The following is a 19,616-nucleotide window of genomic DNA, read 5'->3' on the forward strand; positions in this document are numbered from 1 at the left end:
GAAAATTATGCAGAATGACTGCAAACAGTCTTTCTCCCCAGCACTTCACCTGGGGACCACGAAACACATAAAAGATAGCACACAGGGCAGCCTGGAGGCAACTGGACCAGGACAGCAGCTCCTTACTTGCCCTGCTGATCAACTGTGTGATCAATTGAGTGTGAGAAGGGTTAATCTGGAGCTATTCCCTGGGCTCCTCAGCAGCCGCCTGCTAAAATAAACAGGCTGCAGTGCTCCCTCTCACTGTTTATACTGTCCTCTTAAAAAGGAAACTTTCTCTATCAGCACCTTAATAAGTTGCAATAGGTAAGCACACAATAAGCTTTACAGGCAGAGCTGCATCATTTACAATTAAAACCACACTGATTTTGATGCTTCACACAAAGTTAGAATCTATATACTCTTCAACTTCACTTTCAATGAAATCTTGTGCCCCCTCATGCAACTCACGTGCAGCCAGGGAAAAATTAAAGACAAAAAAGACAAGGCAAGAAAAGGAGGGCATACTTAGTTTTACCAAGACTCTTAGTGGCAGGGGACAAAACCCAACAGTTCAGAATGGCACTGCCACAATGCACGTAGTGGGTATTTTGGGGTACTCCAGTCAAGACCACAGCTGCTCTGCTCAGCTTTGAGTAACAAAGAGTAGGAATGGGCCGTTGGCTCCACAGTGCAGGGCACAGCACAGCTCTGAACTGCATTTCATCAACCACATGCTTACATACAGCAAGACAGAAAAGTTACAAGAAATTTAAAATACTTTCTTATACCTCAGCAGCAACTCTGGTATCGTCAGAAATGGTAACGTGCCATTCCACACGTGGCAATGCATGTGGATTATCTAATGAAAGCTCCCAGGGACTGCAACACCAATGGACTCCAGAGCTGGTCACAGATATTTGATTGTCACCTGTCCCTCAAACACAAGCACTTAGCATAAAGTTATTAATAGACACCACTTGTAGGGTGATTTCATTATCTTAAGTTTGCTTTAACAAAATAAGAGCTAGATAAATGTAGAGATAAGACTAATCTGAACTAACTCTCAATTGTTTGAGTCTAGTTAGCAAAGAGCCTAAAACAGCACACTGAGAGAAAAGGAGCTCTTCTACATCTGTGAGATTCCTACACTGACGCTTCAGTACAGCTTCAGCATCCCAAAATACCACTGCACAGTTGTTGTTCACTTCAACAGAAGCCCAGGGTCAGCAAATGTCGTGGGAGGGGACATAGAAGAGCACCAATTTGATGTCAGAGGTTACTGGCATAGAGAAATAAGCACCACAACCTCTCCTCCAAATTGTAAATAATAACTGAGCCCATGCAAAAAAATGACAGAAAAAGGAGAAATGTATTTAGAGAAAAACAAACAAACCAGCCTTAATAGAGACCAAGTATCTACTGGCAACACCAGCAGTAACAAAAGTTTGCAGCAGAATTATTTTTGAGAGATTATATAATGGAATTAAATTAATTTCAAATTGGAAGAACACTTAAGAATAACAAGATAGGCTGGATATTGTGAGTACAAAAACAAAAATGAAGAGTGCTATTCAAATAATCAACAGAAACACATTTTTTCCCTTACAGAAAGGCTATTTACTGACAATTTGTAGGAAACTGGTGTTAACACTTGCCTGCAGATGTTGCACCTTCTGAAAATGCAAATGTAAAGACAACCAAATTGAAAGGGTCCTAGACCCCTCACAGATACTCTTGGACAACGCATGTGCATTAACTGAGCTATGAAAAATGCCTGCATTTGCCTGGCCAACAGCACACACACAGTAGCTTTTCTTTACCCTGACAAATTTCAGGATAATTCAAGAGAATCAGGAGAAAGGCAGCAACACAAAAAATCCAATGCATTTTTATTTATTTAGCTGTTCATCAAGTTTGTGAAGTTATTGTTCACAGATGTCTAACGGTCAGCAGGTGAAAATGTGCACTTCACTCTTTACAATTTCAGTACAAAATCTGGTATTTTAGCTGATACACATATATATATAGGATAACTTCTTAACATGAGTCTACAGTGAGACTCACCAGTGCAAAAGAGTTTTCCATTTATTGCAAGCTCAGATGACAACACTGACGGTCACTGTGTCTCAAGTGAACCAAAATAACTTCTGAAAACACTGAGTGCCAGTCTGAGTCTTCCATGCCAGTTTCATTGAAGTTAATGTCTAAATCAAATTAAGCCATAATTGGCTCGATTTAGAACAACTATGTATACACCAGCCAGTAAGAAGCTCAAATTAAGCTGGTCAAAAAAATCGCAATAAGCCACACAGCTTGTACTACAAATATTCATTATTCACATGAAGTAGCTCCAAAAGATGTTAGTCATCTAATGAAAACCTTGCCATAAAATGTTTAAACACATAAATAAATAATAATAATAAAATCAGTACAATAAAATGTAGCAAAATACAGCCTCTCTTTAAAACAGGCAAAATGAAAGCCATGCTACTTCTTCCCAGGAACAGACGTATCTGGCAACGTTGAATGATCTTTTCATTAGACTGTTATCTCCCAAATACCAGGGGGGCTTTGAATTCATTTTGGTTTTAATGCATATTCTGCTTCATACTTACAACATTCTTACCCAAAACATCCACTAAGAAAATCTCCTAATGCACTGACTTTCCTTAGACCTGAGAACATGACATTCCTTTACAAAAACAAATAGTTCTCAAGAAAATCTCTCTTGAATGAAGGCCAAGAGTAGGGTAAAACCAAAAACAGACACAGCCAGAGATGTTTTGCAGAAGTCTGTCCTATCCACCATGGTTTATTTTGTGAGATGCAAAGTATAAGACATAAGGAGCACCCAAGCCCATCCTCACAGCTGCCACAGAGCAGGCAAGGGCACCAGGTATCCTTTTGATATCTTTCTGGGAATACCATAGCACTAAGAGAAGCACTCTAAGCCATTTCCTTTAACAAAATATGAAAAAGAAACAAAAAACACCAACAAAATAATCACTGTATTGGGAGAAAAAAAAAAAAAAAAAAAAAAAAAAAAAAGCCTACCTTCAATATAATAAATACAACTGCAAAGAAATAAAACGTTTGACAAACTACAGAAGCATTCCTTTAGATAACTATTGGGCTGGATATGTACCCATGAGATCCTTAGACTGGGGATATTCGACCTTTTTAAAAAAAAAAAAAAACAATAAATAGTGAACTCTGTAATTTTCCAGTATAGGTGCAGATCTCTGAGAAGTCTGACTCCTATGCTTATAGGAAATACTTTGGGTCACCTTTCATAGCTCGTTTGCAATGCTACGAGCATGCAGGGAGCACAGGTTGGGAGCCCTGAGTTTGTTGCCCTCTCAAGATGTTCTCTTGAATCACTTCACAAACTGACCAATTCAGAACTGAAAGGGCTAATATTCGTGGAAGCTCTTGGAAAGATCTAATAAAATATTAAAAAGCATCAATATTGCCCTTCCTTACAGCTAGAGTCCAGAAGGAAGTCATCATTCGAGACTGGCACCCAAGCACCCTCAATAGCTATAAACTGCAAGCAAAAACATCTAGTATTTTAAGTTTTGTCTGGGCTTTGTATCAATTTCAGCTTGGTTTTGTTTGTTTTGCTCTATTTTACTCTGTTGTTTTTCTCATGTTACTCCTGAAAGCCATTCCCAGTCCTACTCTTATGACCTACATTAAAATTACCACGCACTCTGTTATGAGTACAAACATGAGTGAGGTAAGGCCAGAGACATGCTGATGATTAAACTTAATTCATGCAGTTTGAAAGTTACAGGCACAACCAACATCTTCTGGACAGTCCCTTCCAAAAGTGGATCATAAAATAAAAAGAAGAAACCAGCTGCATTATTTTCCATATGAAAAGTTTTATAGAGTAGTTGAAAAGATCCCCTAAAGCTTATTGTACAAGTGTGTTACATGCGAGAAAATCTAACAGCCAAACTTCCAGCAATACAGCACAAAAACCAGCAAAAACATGCTTTTATTCTCAAGCCTCATAAAATCCATTTGCATCGCACAGACATGACTGAACAAGGCAGGCACTGTTCATCAGACCCAGTTAACATGTTTTCTGCACGAGTGGCTGTTAGTTCAGCAGCAGCACTTTCCAGTAAGATCTCAATTGCATTTTACTGGTGTCCCCATCTCCCCCTGCAGCTTGTTGAGGCCACTGCCAGCCCTGGGAAGGGCTCCAAGGGCAGCCATACTGCACGGAACCCAGCAAACCAACACAAGTGCTACAGTTTCAACAGCTGAAGTAAGCAAGCCAGATGTAACACTACTGCTCAATGATAGCACAGGGTTCCCAAGCCAAAGAGCATTCCTAGAGAGTGAACACATTACAATTCAGAGCAAGTTTCAGGTAAAACTCCTGTAGCACAAAGCTCACAGCGAAGAAGCACGGTCCTGATCAGCACAGGCATTTCTTCTTGCTCTGTATGCATCATAAACATCATGCTGGTAATCTGATTTCCCATAAAACAATCTCTTTAAAACCAAATGTTACCAGAGTGCTCATACAGGACAGCAAAACTGCAATTTAAATTTGTTTTTGTCGTTACTTAATCACTCAGGACACACTTAAGGTTTGCTTAATCAGCAGAAGTTCTGCCCCAAGTCTTGGGCCCGATACTCTAATCAGGGCCTTGCAGAGGGTTGCTCTGTCCATGCATCTATTTAGCTGTACTCATCCACAGGAACATGCGCCTCTTCTTGGGCACACAGACTTTACTACCCATCCACAAAGAGGCAGTGCTTTGCAGAGGACTTTCCACATTTGAAAGACTTTTGAAGAGAACTGATTGAGCTACACTCTTTTAAGTATTTATCAGCTTTGCTGAGAATGTGTTTTAGTCTGAGATGCCGCTACGTACTGGAACAAAAAATGCTTTGTTTTACATGTCAGAACTTACTAGCCATTTGGCTAACACAAAGCCTGGTTTAGCTGGGATTGTTTAATAAAATGAAGCACAGATACAACATATTTGCAGAATGACACCACAGCTCTATTCACTTGGCTTGTGCCCCTCAGACTCAGCAAGCATGAAATTCCTCTGAGCAAGCTTTTCCCAACTCTGCTCTGTTTTCTCTTTATTCAGTTGTTATGGATTATTGGCAGCAGTTAAGAGAAATAAAAAACAATCAGTCACGGAGTTAAAAAGGACATTTCCTTTCAAAGAAGTCAGAAAGGGCAACAATTAGTTTTCTGGATTAAATGCAAGCTTTCCAAACATCTACGTACAGTTAGAGCAAGTTATTTTCCTACCGCTATCACAAGAGTCATTGCCTCACCATGACTTTCAGCACAATGAAGTCACTGACATTCAATATTGTCATAACTACAGATAAACATACTACAGACAAACACTGTATGTAAACAGACGGACAGCCATTAAGGTCAGAAAAGACTTTTAGACCACTGAGGCTGGCCTCCAACATTTCACAGGACAGGACACCTCACCAGGCTCTGTTCTGCTGAGCTCAACAACCTGACACAAGTAGTTGTCCAAACAGACATTTCAATGCAAAGGCATGAAGAGATGGGAAGGATTCTCAACTCTGTTCCTTCTCTCTGTAGTCTGTTCCAAGTGTTACTCATCCTCACTCCTTATCATTTGTGCTTTATTTCCCATTCTAATTTGTCTGGCTTCAGATCCCAACCTTTAGTTCTTATAATAGCTTTTTACTTTACTTTAACTTCTACTAGATTAAATGAGCCCAGCATTCTCTTTGTATAAAAATGCAATTGTTGTAAGAAAGCTCTTGTTGTTTTTTTTTTTTAATTAACTCTCTAAGGTTTTTGACAGACTGATTCTCACAAAGCTTTCTAGGCATATTTAAGGTATCAGCAGTTGCCCGTATCCTGCCTCTCCTAAGAGCTCCCAAGAAAAGGTGTCCACACCAGCTGCTTCCAGCTACAACTCAGCCTTCTGTTTAAGTTGCAAATGGTGACCAGTCTGAAGGAAAACACACAGATCTTGTACTTGAAGGCACTCGCCTCCTTCTGTCAACACTCCTAACTGTCATGTCCCCCTCACACCCTTGCATCCCTATACTTTCCACTCTCTCTGTGTTGCAATTTCCCAGGGCTGCCTCTCCAGTTTGTCAGCATTCTTGCAGGAACAGCACAGCCAGGACTGCACCTACTGCTTAACATCCTCTCCCGATGCCATTTACCCAGACAAAAACCAGTTCTGAAAAACAAGACTTGATCCTCATCCATATATGCAAGGGCATTAACTTTACTTGTAACACCACCATGAAAAGGGTGCAGGCCTTCATTAATATCTAAACAAATCCTCAAATGATACTAAATTCTTTCCAGCATACAGTTTCCTTTTCCCAACCTGTATCCCTCATTACAAGCTGAACTTTCCATTTGGATGTTTACAGAAAATATGTTATTTGAATAGTCTCAAACTTATCAGGTGATACATAAGTGATAGATAAGTGGCTGTCCTACTTTCTTCATTACCTCCCATTCTGTTATAGTTTATGACATCATAAGTGCAGTAATACTGTTCTAAAGTAGTCTTTCAAAAGCGCTTGTAGTACATAACAACACATCTAAAACAGATGAATCTATTCAATAAAGATGCTTCACTGATTGCTACTGAGATCTGCCAGTGGTCTGACTTTGAAGTACTGCTTTACAGACGCTGCCTAGCACTGATTTTACTTATCTTTTGATTTTTAATATTTGTTAATGTCAAAAAGTACATAGAGAGCAGTGCAAATAGACATTGGACAGAATGCATACCTTTCACCATCGTCAACAGGAAGAAACATGAGATCCTTCCACACAATTTTAGACAGGAACTTGCATAATCATGATCAAACACGCTTATCACATCACTAAGCTAACTCAGTAACTGCAACAGTAGGTGAATTCAAGTGTCTGGTTATTTCCTGAGCATGTCATCCTCACAACCGCTTTGCTGTCCTTCCACTTGTAATTATCTTTCTAAAACGCTCTAATGATATTGTGTTATAAAATGATATCCTGTATAAATGTAAGATTATACAGAGTCTGGTGCTGTCCATTGCTGCATGGAGCTGCCACGGTAGTGACCTGCACACAGTCCAAGGTTCTGCGAGGACAGCAGGCACCGCATCTCTGCTGGGGCTGTGCAGAGCTAAGGGTCAAGAGGATTTCCAGGTAAACCTCTTACAGAGGACTAAGCTGCAGTAAGCAGTCATTCTGCCTTTTCCCATAGAATTGCTAAAGGACCCGTCTGTCTTCCCAGGCCCACAGGAAGCCACTGGACAAGGTGACTGGTGTGCCGGTTAGCCTTAAACCACACTGCGAGACAAGCGCAGCTGTGGGCAGCTTAGAGCCCACAGAGTTGCCCGGGAGCTCCTGCAGCAGCAGGGCAGAAGTACCACACGGCAGCACCTGTAGTGAACGTACAGACACCAGCCACAGTGCTTGTGACCACACATACGGAAGAGAAAATCAGTGCATGCAGAGACAGGAAACACTAGATACTTCCACCTAATTACATGGTCAGTGTCATCAAATTAGAATTATTGGATCCATGGGTGCAGTTTTCCCCCTCCTCTGGGTCAGAACAGGGAGGAGTTGCTGCACCAGGAAGGCAGAGGAGGGTGGCAAAAAAAAAAAAAACAACTAACAGAAACACCTTAAATCAGAGACAAATGCAGACTGAGCCCCATCGGTAGGTATTTGCTGTACCAACATGCGCTTACATAATGAAACAAAAAAAAACAGGGTAAATTGCTTCAATTAACAGAACAGAAGACAAAAGGCACTTATGTCCTTGTTTTCACAGCAAAGAAACTAGAAGTGAACTCTTACCTCCTTTTCTATTTTGAGCAGCTTCTTCACAGCCACCTCCTTGTCCTGAGAAATCCATCGGGCTCGATAGACGCTCCCAAAACTTCCTCCGCCGCAGTTTTCAAAAAACTGCAAGTCATCAAATCTAATTTGCACAAATGAAGCACTGGTAGACGACATCTCATAATGACAAAATATACCACAGCGAAACCTGTAAAGAGAAAAGCTGTAATCATTACGCACTCACCACAGATTTATGGACATTCTTACCTACGTTCAGACACCCCAAAACAAGAGCCTGTTGCAACAAGCACGCTGCAGCAAAAATCTACTGTGCATAAGAAGAAAAAGCCTACAAGCTCACTGCCCAGCAGGCTGTGCAAATGTTTACATTATTTGCACAAGCTACTAGGAACAGCTGGGAGACAGAAGAGACTAAAAATACTCCTCCCAAGCACCTTGGAAGGAGCCGCGCAGAAAGCACACATGCCTCCGTGTTGCCAGCACCAAGCTTGCTGGTGAACAGAGCTGTGCTTTCAGCTCCCAGCTCACACAGCAGCTCGGGCATGCCAAGCACACGCACAGCACACGGCGTGCCCGCTGCCAGCCAGGTACAAGCACTGCGCTGGGACGCCCAGAAGCCTGGCCACAACAAATGTCTCTTTCCAAGTGAGTCAGTTCTGTGCACATGTTACAGCGCAGCGCGAGCTCACAGTAATTTATCTAAGTTACAATATGCGGAATTGTGAAGCATGTGCCAAGACCGGCTTCGGCAGTTCTGAGAGACGATCCATTTTGGCTGCCAGAACAGAACGTCCTTCTCATAGATCTCAATGCAGTAAGTAAGCCACGTGCCTGCTGCAGACTTCAAGCAACGCTATCATCTAAGTGAGTGGACAGCATGTAATTTTAGGATCCTTTTTCACTGGTCATGGATTGGCAAGCTGTAAAGTCTTCAGAAGAGAGCAGAGCAGGCAAGGTCCTCCAGAACCAGAACCATGAGACTGTGGGAGAAATCTTCACCTGCTTCCACAAACCTGCCAGAATCACCACCGAGTTACTGCACAGGCAAGCAAGAAGAGTGAGCATACAGCATCTGATGAAGAAGAGATGGGTCTGAATAGAGCAAACACATAGAGGTCTGGTTTTGCTGATGAAAACCACATCTGCAGTTATACCACCTATCTACTTTGTGCCAGAAAGCCCTGCAGGCCAGAGGCTCCTGGGGATGGCACCAGACTTCATGTGCTCTCTGGGACTTGGAGCTGCACGCTTCACGTACCACCTGCCTCTGCTCACCACACAACCAACAGCCCTTTTGCAACACAAACACACAATTTTTCCCTCCCAGTTCTCCAGAACGTGTGCGCACGTTGATTAACAATTTGAGGTATCATTTGACCATAAATTTGTCACTCTGTCCAAACAAGCCACGAAGACACTCGGATTTTTTTCCATGTTGTATAAAAGAGCATACAGTCTTTTCTGGAACTGCCTGGTGTGCTGTAAATCTCCTCACTACCCACAAGGCTGGAGGCAGCAGCTGCTGGGCTGTGACAAGGAGGCCCAGTGCTGGCTGCAGCAATTCCTGCAGCAGGAAACGAAGGCTGCTCTTCCATTATCTATCAGCTCCTCTGCTGGCAGAAGCGCCCGGACCCTTCTGCTGACCTTTCATTCTTGTTTCAACCTTGCTGTGTTCTCACTGGTTTTTCTTTCATCTCCTGCATTCCTACGGAAGATCAGGGTCATCTTCTGCACTGCCCAAACACACACTTTCTCCGAGGAAAAGCTCAAGGGGAAGGAAATCGGTCACTCCTGCAAATCAGGAGCATAATGAAGGCAGCTCTGACTTTATGCTTCTCTGTCCGTGCTGCTTAATAACCTGCTCTTCAGAAACAAAAGCCCATTTGTCATTTCTAATTCAGCCATCCACCCACACCAACAGTGTGTACCTGTGCCTCAGAATATATATCACCTTGCAGGCAAATATAACAGGTAAACTTCCCAATGTGAACAACTTAAGGCATGGCCCTGAACACACTTATGCAGGTGGGTAACAATGGTGAAGAAAACAACCTCCCTACTGACAGCAGGATTATTCAGAAGGGTAACACCACTCACAGACAAAAGCTTATGCAGCACAGTGGGACCATCCATTGAACAGTGTGAGCAGCTGACAGCAGGTGGTTCTGCTGGAGATGGCAGAAGAAGCAGAAGGCCAAGTGAAAGGAAAAATGCATCAAAGGAAACAAACATTTCTGGGCTTTACTGTAGGAACTTGATTACTCTGAAAAACTGCCAATTATTTTAAATTACTCTCCTTCAAAAAAAAAAGGTTATCAATTTTATTAAATGATTTGACTTCTAAAAGTTAGAACAAGCTGTTATTCTGAGATTTCACTAAAGAACAGACCTCAACATTTACTAATATGCAATAACATCCACATCAGACATTTGTTAAATACAAGTGAGCAGCCACCTGTGCATCCTTCCTGCTGCTTAAAAGCCCACCAATTCCCAAATCTTTCTGCAATGACAACGTGATGCCCAGCACACAAGCATTTCCAGAAGCTTTCATCCCTTTAGCACCTTTTCAAATTTATCTACAACAGTCGGCTGCTAATGCTACAGTCACCAGCATACAATAAAGTAATTCAATCTAAAGAACAACTTGTGGGTTTTTATTAGGTTCTCCAATACGTTTTTTTCCAGAGAAAGTGGAAAAGAGTCATAGCTGGGACAGCTTTCATTTAGAGATCTATAATTAATGACAGCCTAAGGTAGGCGCAGGATTTTCTTCTAGATGAAAGAACAAACCTGTTTCAATATTACCCCATGTTTCTGGATACAAGGCAGTTAATCCTCAATTAGACAGATCAATCCCTTTGTTATGTTAGAGAAAACAAGTGTTTAGAGCAACAGCTGCACGTGACAATTACACACACAGTTATTAACTTGTCACCCTGCTCTAAAAGATACTTAACAATCTGAGTTTACACCATTGGTTAAGAGAAATATCTGGTATTTCCTTAAACTCCAGATTCTTATGTCTACCCAAAGCAAGTGCATCACTTGCAGCACGTTTGCAGACCATGCGTTTCCAGGCCAGGAGAACAGCCCTGCTACTGCCTTGCAGGCCTGGGGCTGGTTTTTGGCAGTAAGCATTTTGGGGGAGCGCTGCCTGCATCTCAGAGTACCAAAATAGGAAAAACCCTGCGTGGCCACCGGCGCTCCCTCCTGTGCCCCAGAAGGGGCTGAGCAGCAGGGGGATGGCCAGGAAGCAGCACGCTGCCTCATTCTTCACATAGAGCCAGGGCCCTGCTGTTCATCACTGCTGCTCCCCAGCACTGACAGCTTCCCCTTCGCGGCCTGCGAGCAATGAGCAGTGGGAAGGGAGAGTCCAGCACAAGCAGCACTGTGACTGCAGCTCAGCACGTCTGCAGACTTTGAACCGCATCTCACAACTTGCACATGCACCTGGATGCTTCAGATATTTGATGGTTCCAAAAGCACAAAAAAAATGCCCCAAATGAAAATGCACCTTTATGTCTATGCAAGGAAACCCCTCTGTAATTCACTGCTTCTCCTCAGAGTATGGCTCCTCAAAGCCGGATTCAGTGTTTCTTTTGGGAAGGCATCCTGCCAACCAATTGCCAATAAAGTAGTAGCACACTACACTTGCGCTATCTTAAAATACACAGCAGAATGTGCCAAGTTTCCTTATTTGGCAAAACAGCCCTTTTGCTTCCAGGATCTTTGACCACCCATTTTTAGATCTCAATCATCCTTTGTATCCACCAGGGCCTACAGGGTGTGGAGACACCAACCTGGGCTGCTGCAGCTGCAGCTTTATTTGGAATTTAACAAAAAAAAAAAAAAAAAAAAAAAAAAAAAAGAAAGAAAAAGAAAAAACAGAAAGCCACAAAAATGCAAAAACAGAAATGTCCTGAAGTACGGCTACCTGTCACTTAATGCAAGCAGAAAACAGAGAAGGAGCTGTAGCAATACTGAGCTACAGGAGATACTGCAGAAGGAGCTTCTGTGAGAGACCCTGTAATCATGCTGCGAACTGCTCATGGGACAGATGCAGGCAAATTCCACACACACCTCCAAACTAAATGTATCCAAATCCAAAGTTACAGTAACACCAACCTTCCCCGACCAGACCCAGCAGCAGCAGTGCAGGTGTCAGCACACCAGGCAGAGCCTTGGTTACATGAGCAAGCACCACGCATGCCTTGTGTCAGAGGACAGGAATTGTGCTCAACGTCCATTAATAACGTTTCTACTTTCATTTGAATTTATACAGGCTCGGGCACTACTGAAAAAAAAAAAAAAACCTCAGCCGAAATAAGTTGAGTACTTCAAAAAACAAGCTGTTCTATCTTCACTCGGAGCCGCACCAGTAGCAGAGACTGTCATGTTGCACAACCCTTAGGGCTCGCCCTGCGACCCCGCGCTGATGGCAGCAGCGCGGCCGCACCTGCGCGGGGTGCGTGGGGCCGCTACCAGCACCGCAAAAGGTTGTAGGGCACAGGCTGGAGCTCCGGCCCGATGCCGTCCATGCAGCTAACCCGGCAACGCCATGGCTAGCACCGTGCCACCCGCACGCCGGGTTCGCTCCCGGTAGGTAACGCAGGCCGGCTTCCGAGGGCTTCAAGAGCAAAGTCCTGACAACGCCGAACTGCACGCCTCCAGCAGAAAGCTGCGATGTTCTCAGGCGGTGACCCCACGGATCCGGCGCTTCTCAATCCCTCCGCCCCCGGACTCGGCAGGGGAAGCAGCGCACGGCGCGGGACCTCGAGGCGCAGCGCCGCACGGCGGAGCGCCGCTCACGTGTAAGCGGACAGCGGCCAACTTGGACAGGCACCGCGAAGTGGGGGAGAGGACGGAGGGAAAGGCTGGCAGCGCTACGGGAATGAGGAGTGGGAAAGAAGAAAGAAGGGAAAAAAAAAAAAAAAGGAAGACAAGGACGTCGCACCTTACAGCCCAGCCTGGGGGATGTTATGACCACAGCACACAACGACTCGGCGGGCGCCTCTCCCTCCTTCCTTCCCTCCCTCCGTTCGCGATATGTCGGGACGCGCGGCCCCGCGCAGCGCTCTCCGAGCACTTTCAAACTCGTCCCGGCAGCCCTCCCATCCCTCCTCACCTTTCCCGAGGACTCCGGGCTGGCGGCCGACCCCGAAGCCGCGGCCCCCTCGCCGCTGCTGGAGGCTGCGACCGGCGCTAGCGCTTCTCCGCGCTCCTTCCCCCGCGCTTCCGGTTCATGCCGGGGAGCCGCCGCCGCCCCCGCGCCGCCTGCCCGCGGCACCACCCCGCGCTGCGGGGAGCCAGCCCGCCGCCTGAGGGCGCGAGGAGGCGCTGCGGGCGCCGGCCCGAGGGGCGCGAACCCCCACCCCGGCCCCTCACGCTGGTGGACGCGAACGCCTGCTAGAGGGGCCGGGGGGCTTCGAGCCCCTCGGGCCGGCGCAGGGCTGTGTTCCCAACGCACGCACAAAAGCCACGGTTGACCAGCGGGCTGTCCTGGGGCGTGCTGAGCAGTGAGAGGTGATGCCAAGAAGCATCGGAAGGGGCTATAAAGCAATATAGTTATTATGAATTACCGCCAAAATGCCGGGGTGATGGTAGCTCACAGTGAGAGGGTCTGGGGGAAAAGGGGGCAGCACTGACAGCACAGCTCCAGCCTTCAGAAGATCACCTTAAGTCAGGCAGCAAAATGGTGGCACCTCTCACACAGGGCATGCCACATCCTCACAGGGTGCATGGCCCTCATCCAAGCATTCTGCTGGCATTGCCATACACTGCTGTTACGGAAGAGTTTTTGCAACTTGAAAATAAGCTGTCATGTTCAGAGGAAGTGACTCAGAAGACTCGGGGACAAGCTGGATCTTTCTGCTGAGGTAAACACATCACTCGGATGTGATGCTATGGCTTTGGTATCAGCATCGTGAAGGCTGTACAGCCCATCACTGCCCTGTGCCGTGCTCCCAGCTCTGCCAGCAGTGCCTGTGCTGCTGGGGAACCTCTGGCCCTTGGTATCCCTCATGGTATTCCTCATCCATGGTTACATCCCTGTGTTGACATGGCATATAAAAATCAGCTGTGCTGCACAAACTGCACAATGAATCATGAAGAAGTGGGCAGCATCGCTGTGAATCACGGACATTAACTGTACATCCCTGAGATGTATGGTATCGAGGTGAATCATGGAAGAACTCCTTACTGTGAATTCAGTACAGTGATTTCATGAGCGTTAGAGGGTTTTCCCCCAGGCATGTTATTCTGCCACAGGGGAGAAGAGGCTGCCAAAAGTTAAACCAGTAGAACATAAGCTGGCTTTGCCTGGGCACCCACCTCGGGCATTTTCTGTCTGAGCTGTGCCTGTGCAGTACCAAAGGGTGGCTGTGTGCCTGAGCCAGTCTCCAGGCAAAGCCAAAGGTGAAGCTTTGTAGAGGAAAGCACAGGTACCAATGGCAAACAGCAAAAGGAAGCTCATCCTGTAAAGGAGGAGAGGTGCCACTCAGTCTCATTAATGCTGTGACTAAGGTGTTTATCCCTCAGTCTGAGACAATTGCCTATTAGTCAAATGGCTTCAAAATCTATTTAAATGTTTAATCGCTCGATCCATAGGTATCTGTTTCAGGCAGCAGTGTGCTTGCACTCAGAGGTCTCCTGCCTCAGGTATTTTGTCCATGGGGCCATGCAGAACTAGGATATATCATGTCTACCTTTAGGCCCTGGCTGTAGAAATAAATCAATTACTGCAGCAGAGCATGAGATAAACAATCATTCACAGTGGTGGTGAATATTTCCTGCTCCAGGAGTAGGAGAGCAGAGTCTGCGCCAAGGGCCGTGCAAATGAACCCAATCACACTTCCTCTACTAGAGGACAGTGGATCACAAACAGGAGCCTGAGCCTATGCTGTGCTGCATGGGTATTGTCAAACCTACATGGTGAACTACCATAAAACTTTTAATTACAATAACTAGGCCTTCAGTGTGTATCTTGGGTTTTGATTCTTTGTGCTTTCTGTTATTGAGTGTTCAGATATTGTCAAGCTTTTTTCCAGTATCTTAAGAACTGAAAAATGGACTAGAAAGGAACAGAAATCTGGGCAGTCACATTTCTTGTACAGGTTCAACACCTCTAAAGCAGTGGGCAGCATGTGGCAGGGTGGCTTTTTCCTCTTCGTGAGGCAGAAAATTCAAACTGAGAAAATGTGAGTTATACTAACCTCAGTCTTCTTCAGTGTACATGCAGAACACAGAAAAAGAAGAGACTTAACAGTAAACAAAAGTTATTGTAAAGCCATGACAACCATGTAAGAGAAGGGCAGCTCGAGCAATTTTTGACTAAATTTTAGTTTCATGTCAAGTACTTCTTCACAACTCATTGCCACACTGGGTGTGCAGAGACATCTCCCGCCTCCCAGCATGGAAAATTGAGCTTCATGCATGCATCTAGGCAGGTTGAGTCACTCTGTGCCAAAAACAGTTTCCTATGCCCCACCAGCCCCACACCCATCAAGGCCCTGCCCAGCAGAGTGCTTTGAGATGCCTGCTGAAATGGGCTGACAAGATCTTGGGACAAATAACATGGCTTTCTCCAGCACAGTGCCTGCATGTGGGTCAGTGGGCAGTCCCACAGCTCTGTGCCAGCACGCAGGTGGAGGGCGATTGGAAGGGGACAGTGTGGAAGTGCTCTTCGAGTAGTGGCAGGGAGTTCTGCCAGCCTGAGGCTCTTGAAACTCGAGACACGGATCGTTTGGAGGACACCTGCTCTGTATTTTTCAGTTCTCCTTTAAGACCAGTTCAGAGTTCAGCTCAGTGCTCAGTGCTCCTCTGTTCCCAGTTCTGAGATTTCTCTGAAGTGCTATGTGTTTCTCAGGCTGCTATGGCTTAATGAGCTTTGAGCTCAAAAACGTTGGCCTGAAAACATAGGTTCATGCCTGGCTGAGATGCACTGCCTGCAGAGCTGTGCACACACTGCACTGGAAGCACAACCATGTGCTGGGATTGATCCTGCCAGCCTAAGCCATGGTGGCAGTGAAGTGGTGGTGGCATGAAATGTCTGTGATTGGTACCATCATGTTTGTGCCAGGAACAGGCACACTAACAGCTTGCCTGCTCAGGCTGCCACATCTCTGGTGCCAAACACAACCCACAGCTCTTTTTCATGATCAAAAGGTAGTTTGTGTGGTACTTGCAGCCCACAGGAGCTCCATCCAGTCCTTCTCTTAGATGGAGTCAGAGAGCTCCATAGTGGAAAATTGAAGAGATTGACTTTAGCTTGGGCTTGAAGGCAGGTCTCCTTCCTGGAGCAAATGGCAGTTTGCCTACAGACACACCCCATGCCCATGCAACGAGCACTGTGCCTCCCATCTGCCTCAGTAGACTGGTCATTAGCTGTTGCTGCAGCACAGAGAATGGCAGAGCCTGCAGAAACCAGCACACACCTTGCTGTCCCACCTGGCTGCTGCTTTGTTCTGCAGTTGTTCTCTCATCTGGTTTTTGTGTCAGAGAAAAGTAAGGGATATGTGAAAGTGCCCATGGTATACATTTAACATGAAATTATAAATATGCAATGATAGAATACTAATTTTAAATTAAAAATGATATTTAAAATGATTACAAACATGATTCTAAATACAGGCATTCCTGTGGTTGTGGAGGCCTGTATGTCTGAGTACTGCTAATGCTTCAGGGCTGGCTTCCATGAGCCGATGTTGTGTGCTCCGTGCACAATGGTTTTCAGAAGGGGCAGGTTGCAACTTGTACTCTGTGTGTCTTTCAGGCCAGCATGTGTGCAGCATGAGAGTACGTGGAATTTCCACAAAAAATGTCAATATCATTAACAGTGAGATAAAAATGAGATGGCAAAGTATTATCAAGAAATACATTTCCTGATTGCTTTGTGAGAACGATTGATTCGGCTTTTACTGCTGCTACCATTTTCAGCTAATCATTGTACTTGGCTGTTATCCAACCATTAGGACTTCGCTCAGTTACTATTTCATTAAATATTTTTAATTACATATATTGCTTGTACTCATTCTTATTATTAAATTTTGTGGTCCAGTAGATTTAATGTGTTGCTCTAATTTCTGCACTATTTTTTTTCTCTAAACTATAATGCAGTTTTCCATTGTTTTAAAGCTCTCCTAAATTCATTGCCGCTGTGCCCATTTCTGTTTTACAGCTCATGCTGCAGCAAGCTCCATGGGAGCAGCAGAGCCTCAATTTCCTCATATTGCTTTCCAACGCTTGGTCACAGTGAGCCTGGGCAGAGGCGAGGATAGTTCTACCAGAAAGAACCACCAAAGGAAGATGGCAGCACAGAAGGTTCAACAGCTGGTCAGCTTTCTTTGTTAACACTAATTAATATCCATAGTTAGTACACTAACTTACCTTTCTTGAAATGTGAAGGTAGTGACTGGAGTAATAGAACTGTGGAATCATTAAGGTTGGAAAAGACCACTAAGATCATCTAATCCAACCATCAACCCATCACCACCACGCCCACTAAACCATGTCCCTCAAGCTTGAAAAGCTTGAAAGCTTTGGCCACCACTGACAGAAAGCTAATGCTCCTTTGTAATTATATTTTACTATAAGCTTACATTTTTTGCTGCTTGTTTAATCCGGAATTCATTAATTAGAAACAAATCCATATATTGCAGATCACATCTTTTTGTGGTTAGAGATGAAGTAAGTCTAGAAAATGTCCATAACGTTAGGCTGCCTCAGAAAAACACAATTTCTAGATAGATCCGTTTAACTATACCATCTCAGTCCCTCTACCTGTATTTCCAAGAAATGTGACCAAGTCTCCCCAAACACTAGCAAACTCTGAGCAACAGCAAGTTGTGACAGGAAGGAAAAAAAATCCATGCAAACCTCTAACTAGTTTCTGGAAGCTCTGCTAGCTACTCGGGAGCATCACAAAAGAATTGCATACCAGACAGCTAGAACAGGAGAAACATTAGGGCAGGAACTTCAAATGGAAGGAAACGCTGGATTTCAAACAGATGCTCGGCAGCAACCTGCCAGTACTGCAGCCCTCAAGGGTCAGTCCTGCAGAGAATGAGGACATCTAAAGAAAACCTGAGGCAACATTGGCTTTCTGTTCTCTGAGAACAGCCACAATGCTGCCCAGAGTACTCCTGCACGGAAATAATGTACACCTGCAAAAACCCACAAAGAGTCAGCGAATGCAGCGAGCAGATTCACTTGTTGGCTTATACAGCATCTGAAGAAAGAACTATTTAAAAACACAAGAGGTGGTGTTATAATGAGGAAACCATGGAGAGCAGGAAGCTTATGATTATTGACAGAAATTGATTAAGAAATGGATTATTGTCTGGTAGAATGGTGCAGTATCTACTGTCACCACTAACCTACGTATCCTTATGTAAATTTCTTCTAATTGAAGTATTCATTTACAATCATTATTTTCATTGGTAGTGTGCTTTATTTGCATTTGAAAGCAAAAAGAGGGAAAAAATGAAGCACAACTCACTGACCCCTGCCATGTGGTAAAGGCTAAGCTTTTTGTCCCTCTGACCCAAATGGATTAGGGCCAGGAAATAAAGGTCAGTCTCTACCAGTATCCCGTGTGTCACATTTTTGTAACATGGAGTTTCCAAGAAAAATATTCCAATTTGCGTCAGTAATTATGTGTTCTTTATGTATTTTCATATCGTTTTCCGAGTTTATTTTGAATTTAAAAATTACCTTTGAGTGCCAAGCCTATTAAAATCCACCCTTTTGTGAAATATCCCCCAGCAGTTAAGTGTATGTTACAGATTTTATAGCTGTACATGCTTGCTTTTTTTTCACCCATTTGATTACAAGATTTTTCCTTTTTACAGTAGTCCCTTCATCACTTGAGCCATAAGCCACCGAGACCTGAAGACCATGGATGGATTACATTCCTTAGGATCTTGCAAGGTATTTCCTTAGTTAGAGAGGAGTATTTTCTTGCTAATACAGTGCTCAGAGCAGAAGAAATGTGAGTGAATCTTTCCTGCCGTGGCATGGCAAAGCTGGACTATGGCTTCTCACCACAGGGAGAAGCTAAAAGTCAGGTTTTAGCCACAGTGTCAGGGAGCCCCTTGCCCAGCAGCAATGCAGCCTGAGTTGGTCAGGAATGGCCCTGCCATAGCTGGTGTATCCCTGGCCCTCCCCGGTCTCCCTCAGCGTGACTAAAGGGAGGAGAGGCAGCTGTGGCCCGGTGGGACACGGGGCTGCACTGTGTGTTTGAGCTCTAGTTGAACACAGGCAACCAAAGAAGTTTCTGGCTTAGTGATTTTAATGATAACTTTTTAATCTGGTCATTATTTTCTTTGATTGCTAATACATTGACCTCTGGTGACAGCTGCTGCTTGTGCCCGCTAAACTTTAATGCAGGATAAAGTAAAGAAGGTTATGATTATTTGAAAAGGTACAGTGTAATGCATTTCAGATTAACAGTGATAGAAAGGCTATTCAAGTTAGAGCTTCACTTTGCTGTATCACTCTCTATGCTGCTTTCCTTATTATCAGTACAAAAAATGAAATGGGAATAGCACATCTTTTAATTTTCTTCCACTATTACCTCTTGATTTGCATTCAGAGCTCCCAGAAGAAATACTGCTGAATTCAGAAGTAGTCTATTTAAGCTGCATGGTGTTTAAAAATTGCTGGAAAAGGTTAAGGTGCTGTATATTATGCAGTTGACCTTACTAAGAAGCTACGTTAACAATTTAGACTTATAATTTTCTGCCGTTACATTTTGGTTGGTTTTTTTTTTTTTTTTTTTTTTTTTTTTTTT

The 19,616-nt window shown here is 44.4% G+C and overlaps 1 protein-coding gene across 3 annotated transcripts in view; it reads right to left on the reverse strand.

Annotated features, from left to right (window-relative positions):
• The window catches only part of MAP3K20 (mitogen-activated protein kinase kinase kinase 20), an 86,302-nt gene extending 73,264 nt beyond the window's left edge, over positions 1 to 13,038 (reverse strand). For all 3 annotated transcript variants that reach the window (XM_042822614.1, XM_042822613.1, XM_042822615.1), the window contains exons 1-2: positions 12,954 to 13,038; positions 7,823 to 8,012 (exon numbers count right to left, since the gene is read on the reverse strand). In XM_042822614.1, the coding sequence (XP_042678548.1) occupies positions 7,823 to 7,981 (159 nt within the window). In that variant the 5' untranslated portion in view covers positions 7,982 to 8,012; positions 12,954 to 13,038. The remainder of the gene's footprint in view (positions 1 to 7,822; positions 8,013 to 12,953) is intronic.
• Between the last annotated feature and the right edge of the window lie 6,578 nt (positions 13,039 to 19,616).

This window comes from Centrocercus urophasianus, unplaced genomic scaffold, assembly GCF_019232065.1.
Source record: "Centrocercus urophasianus isolate 14NV4802_14NV808 unplaced genomic scaffold, USGS_Curo_1.0 seq_20, whole genome shotgun sequence".
Taxonomy (NCBI): domain Eukaryota; kingdom Metazoa; phylum Chordata; class Aves; order Galliformes; family Phasianidae; genus Centrocercus; species Centrocercus urophasianus.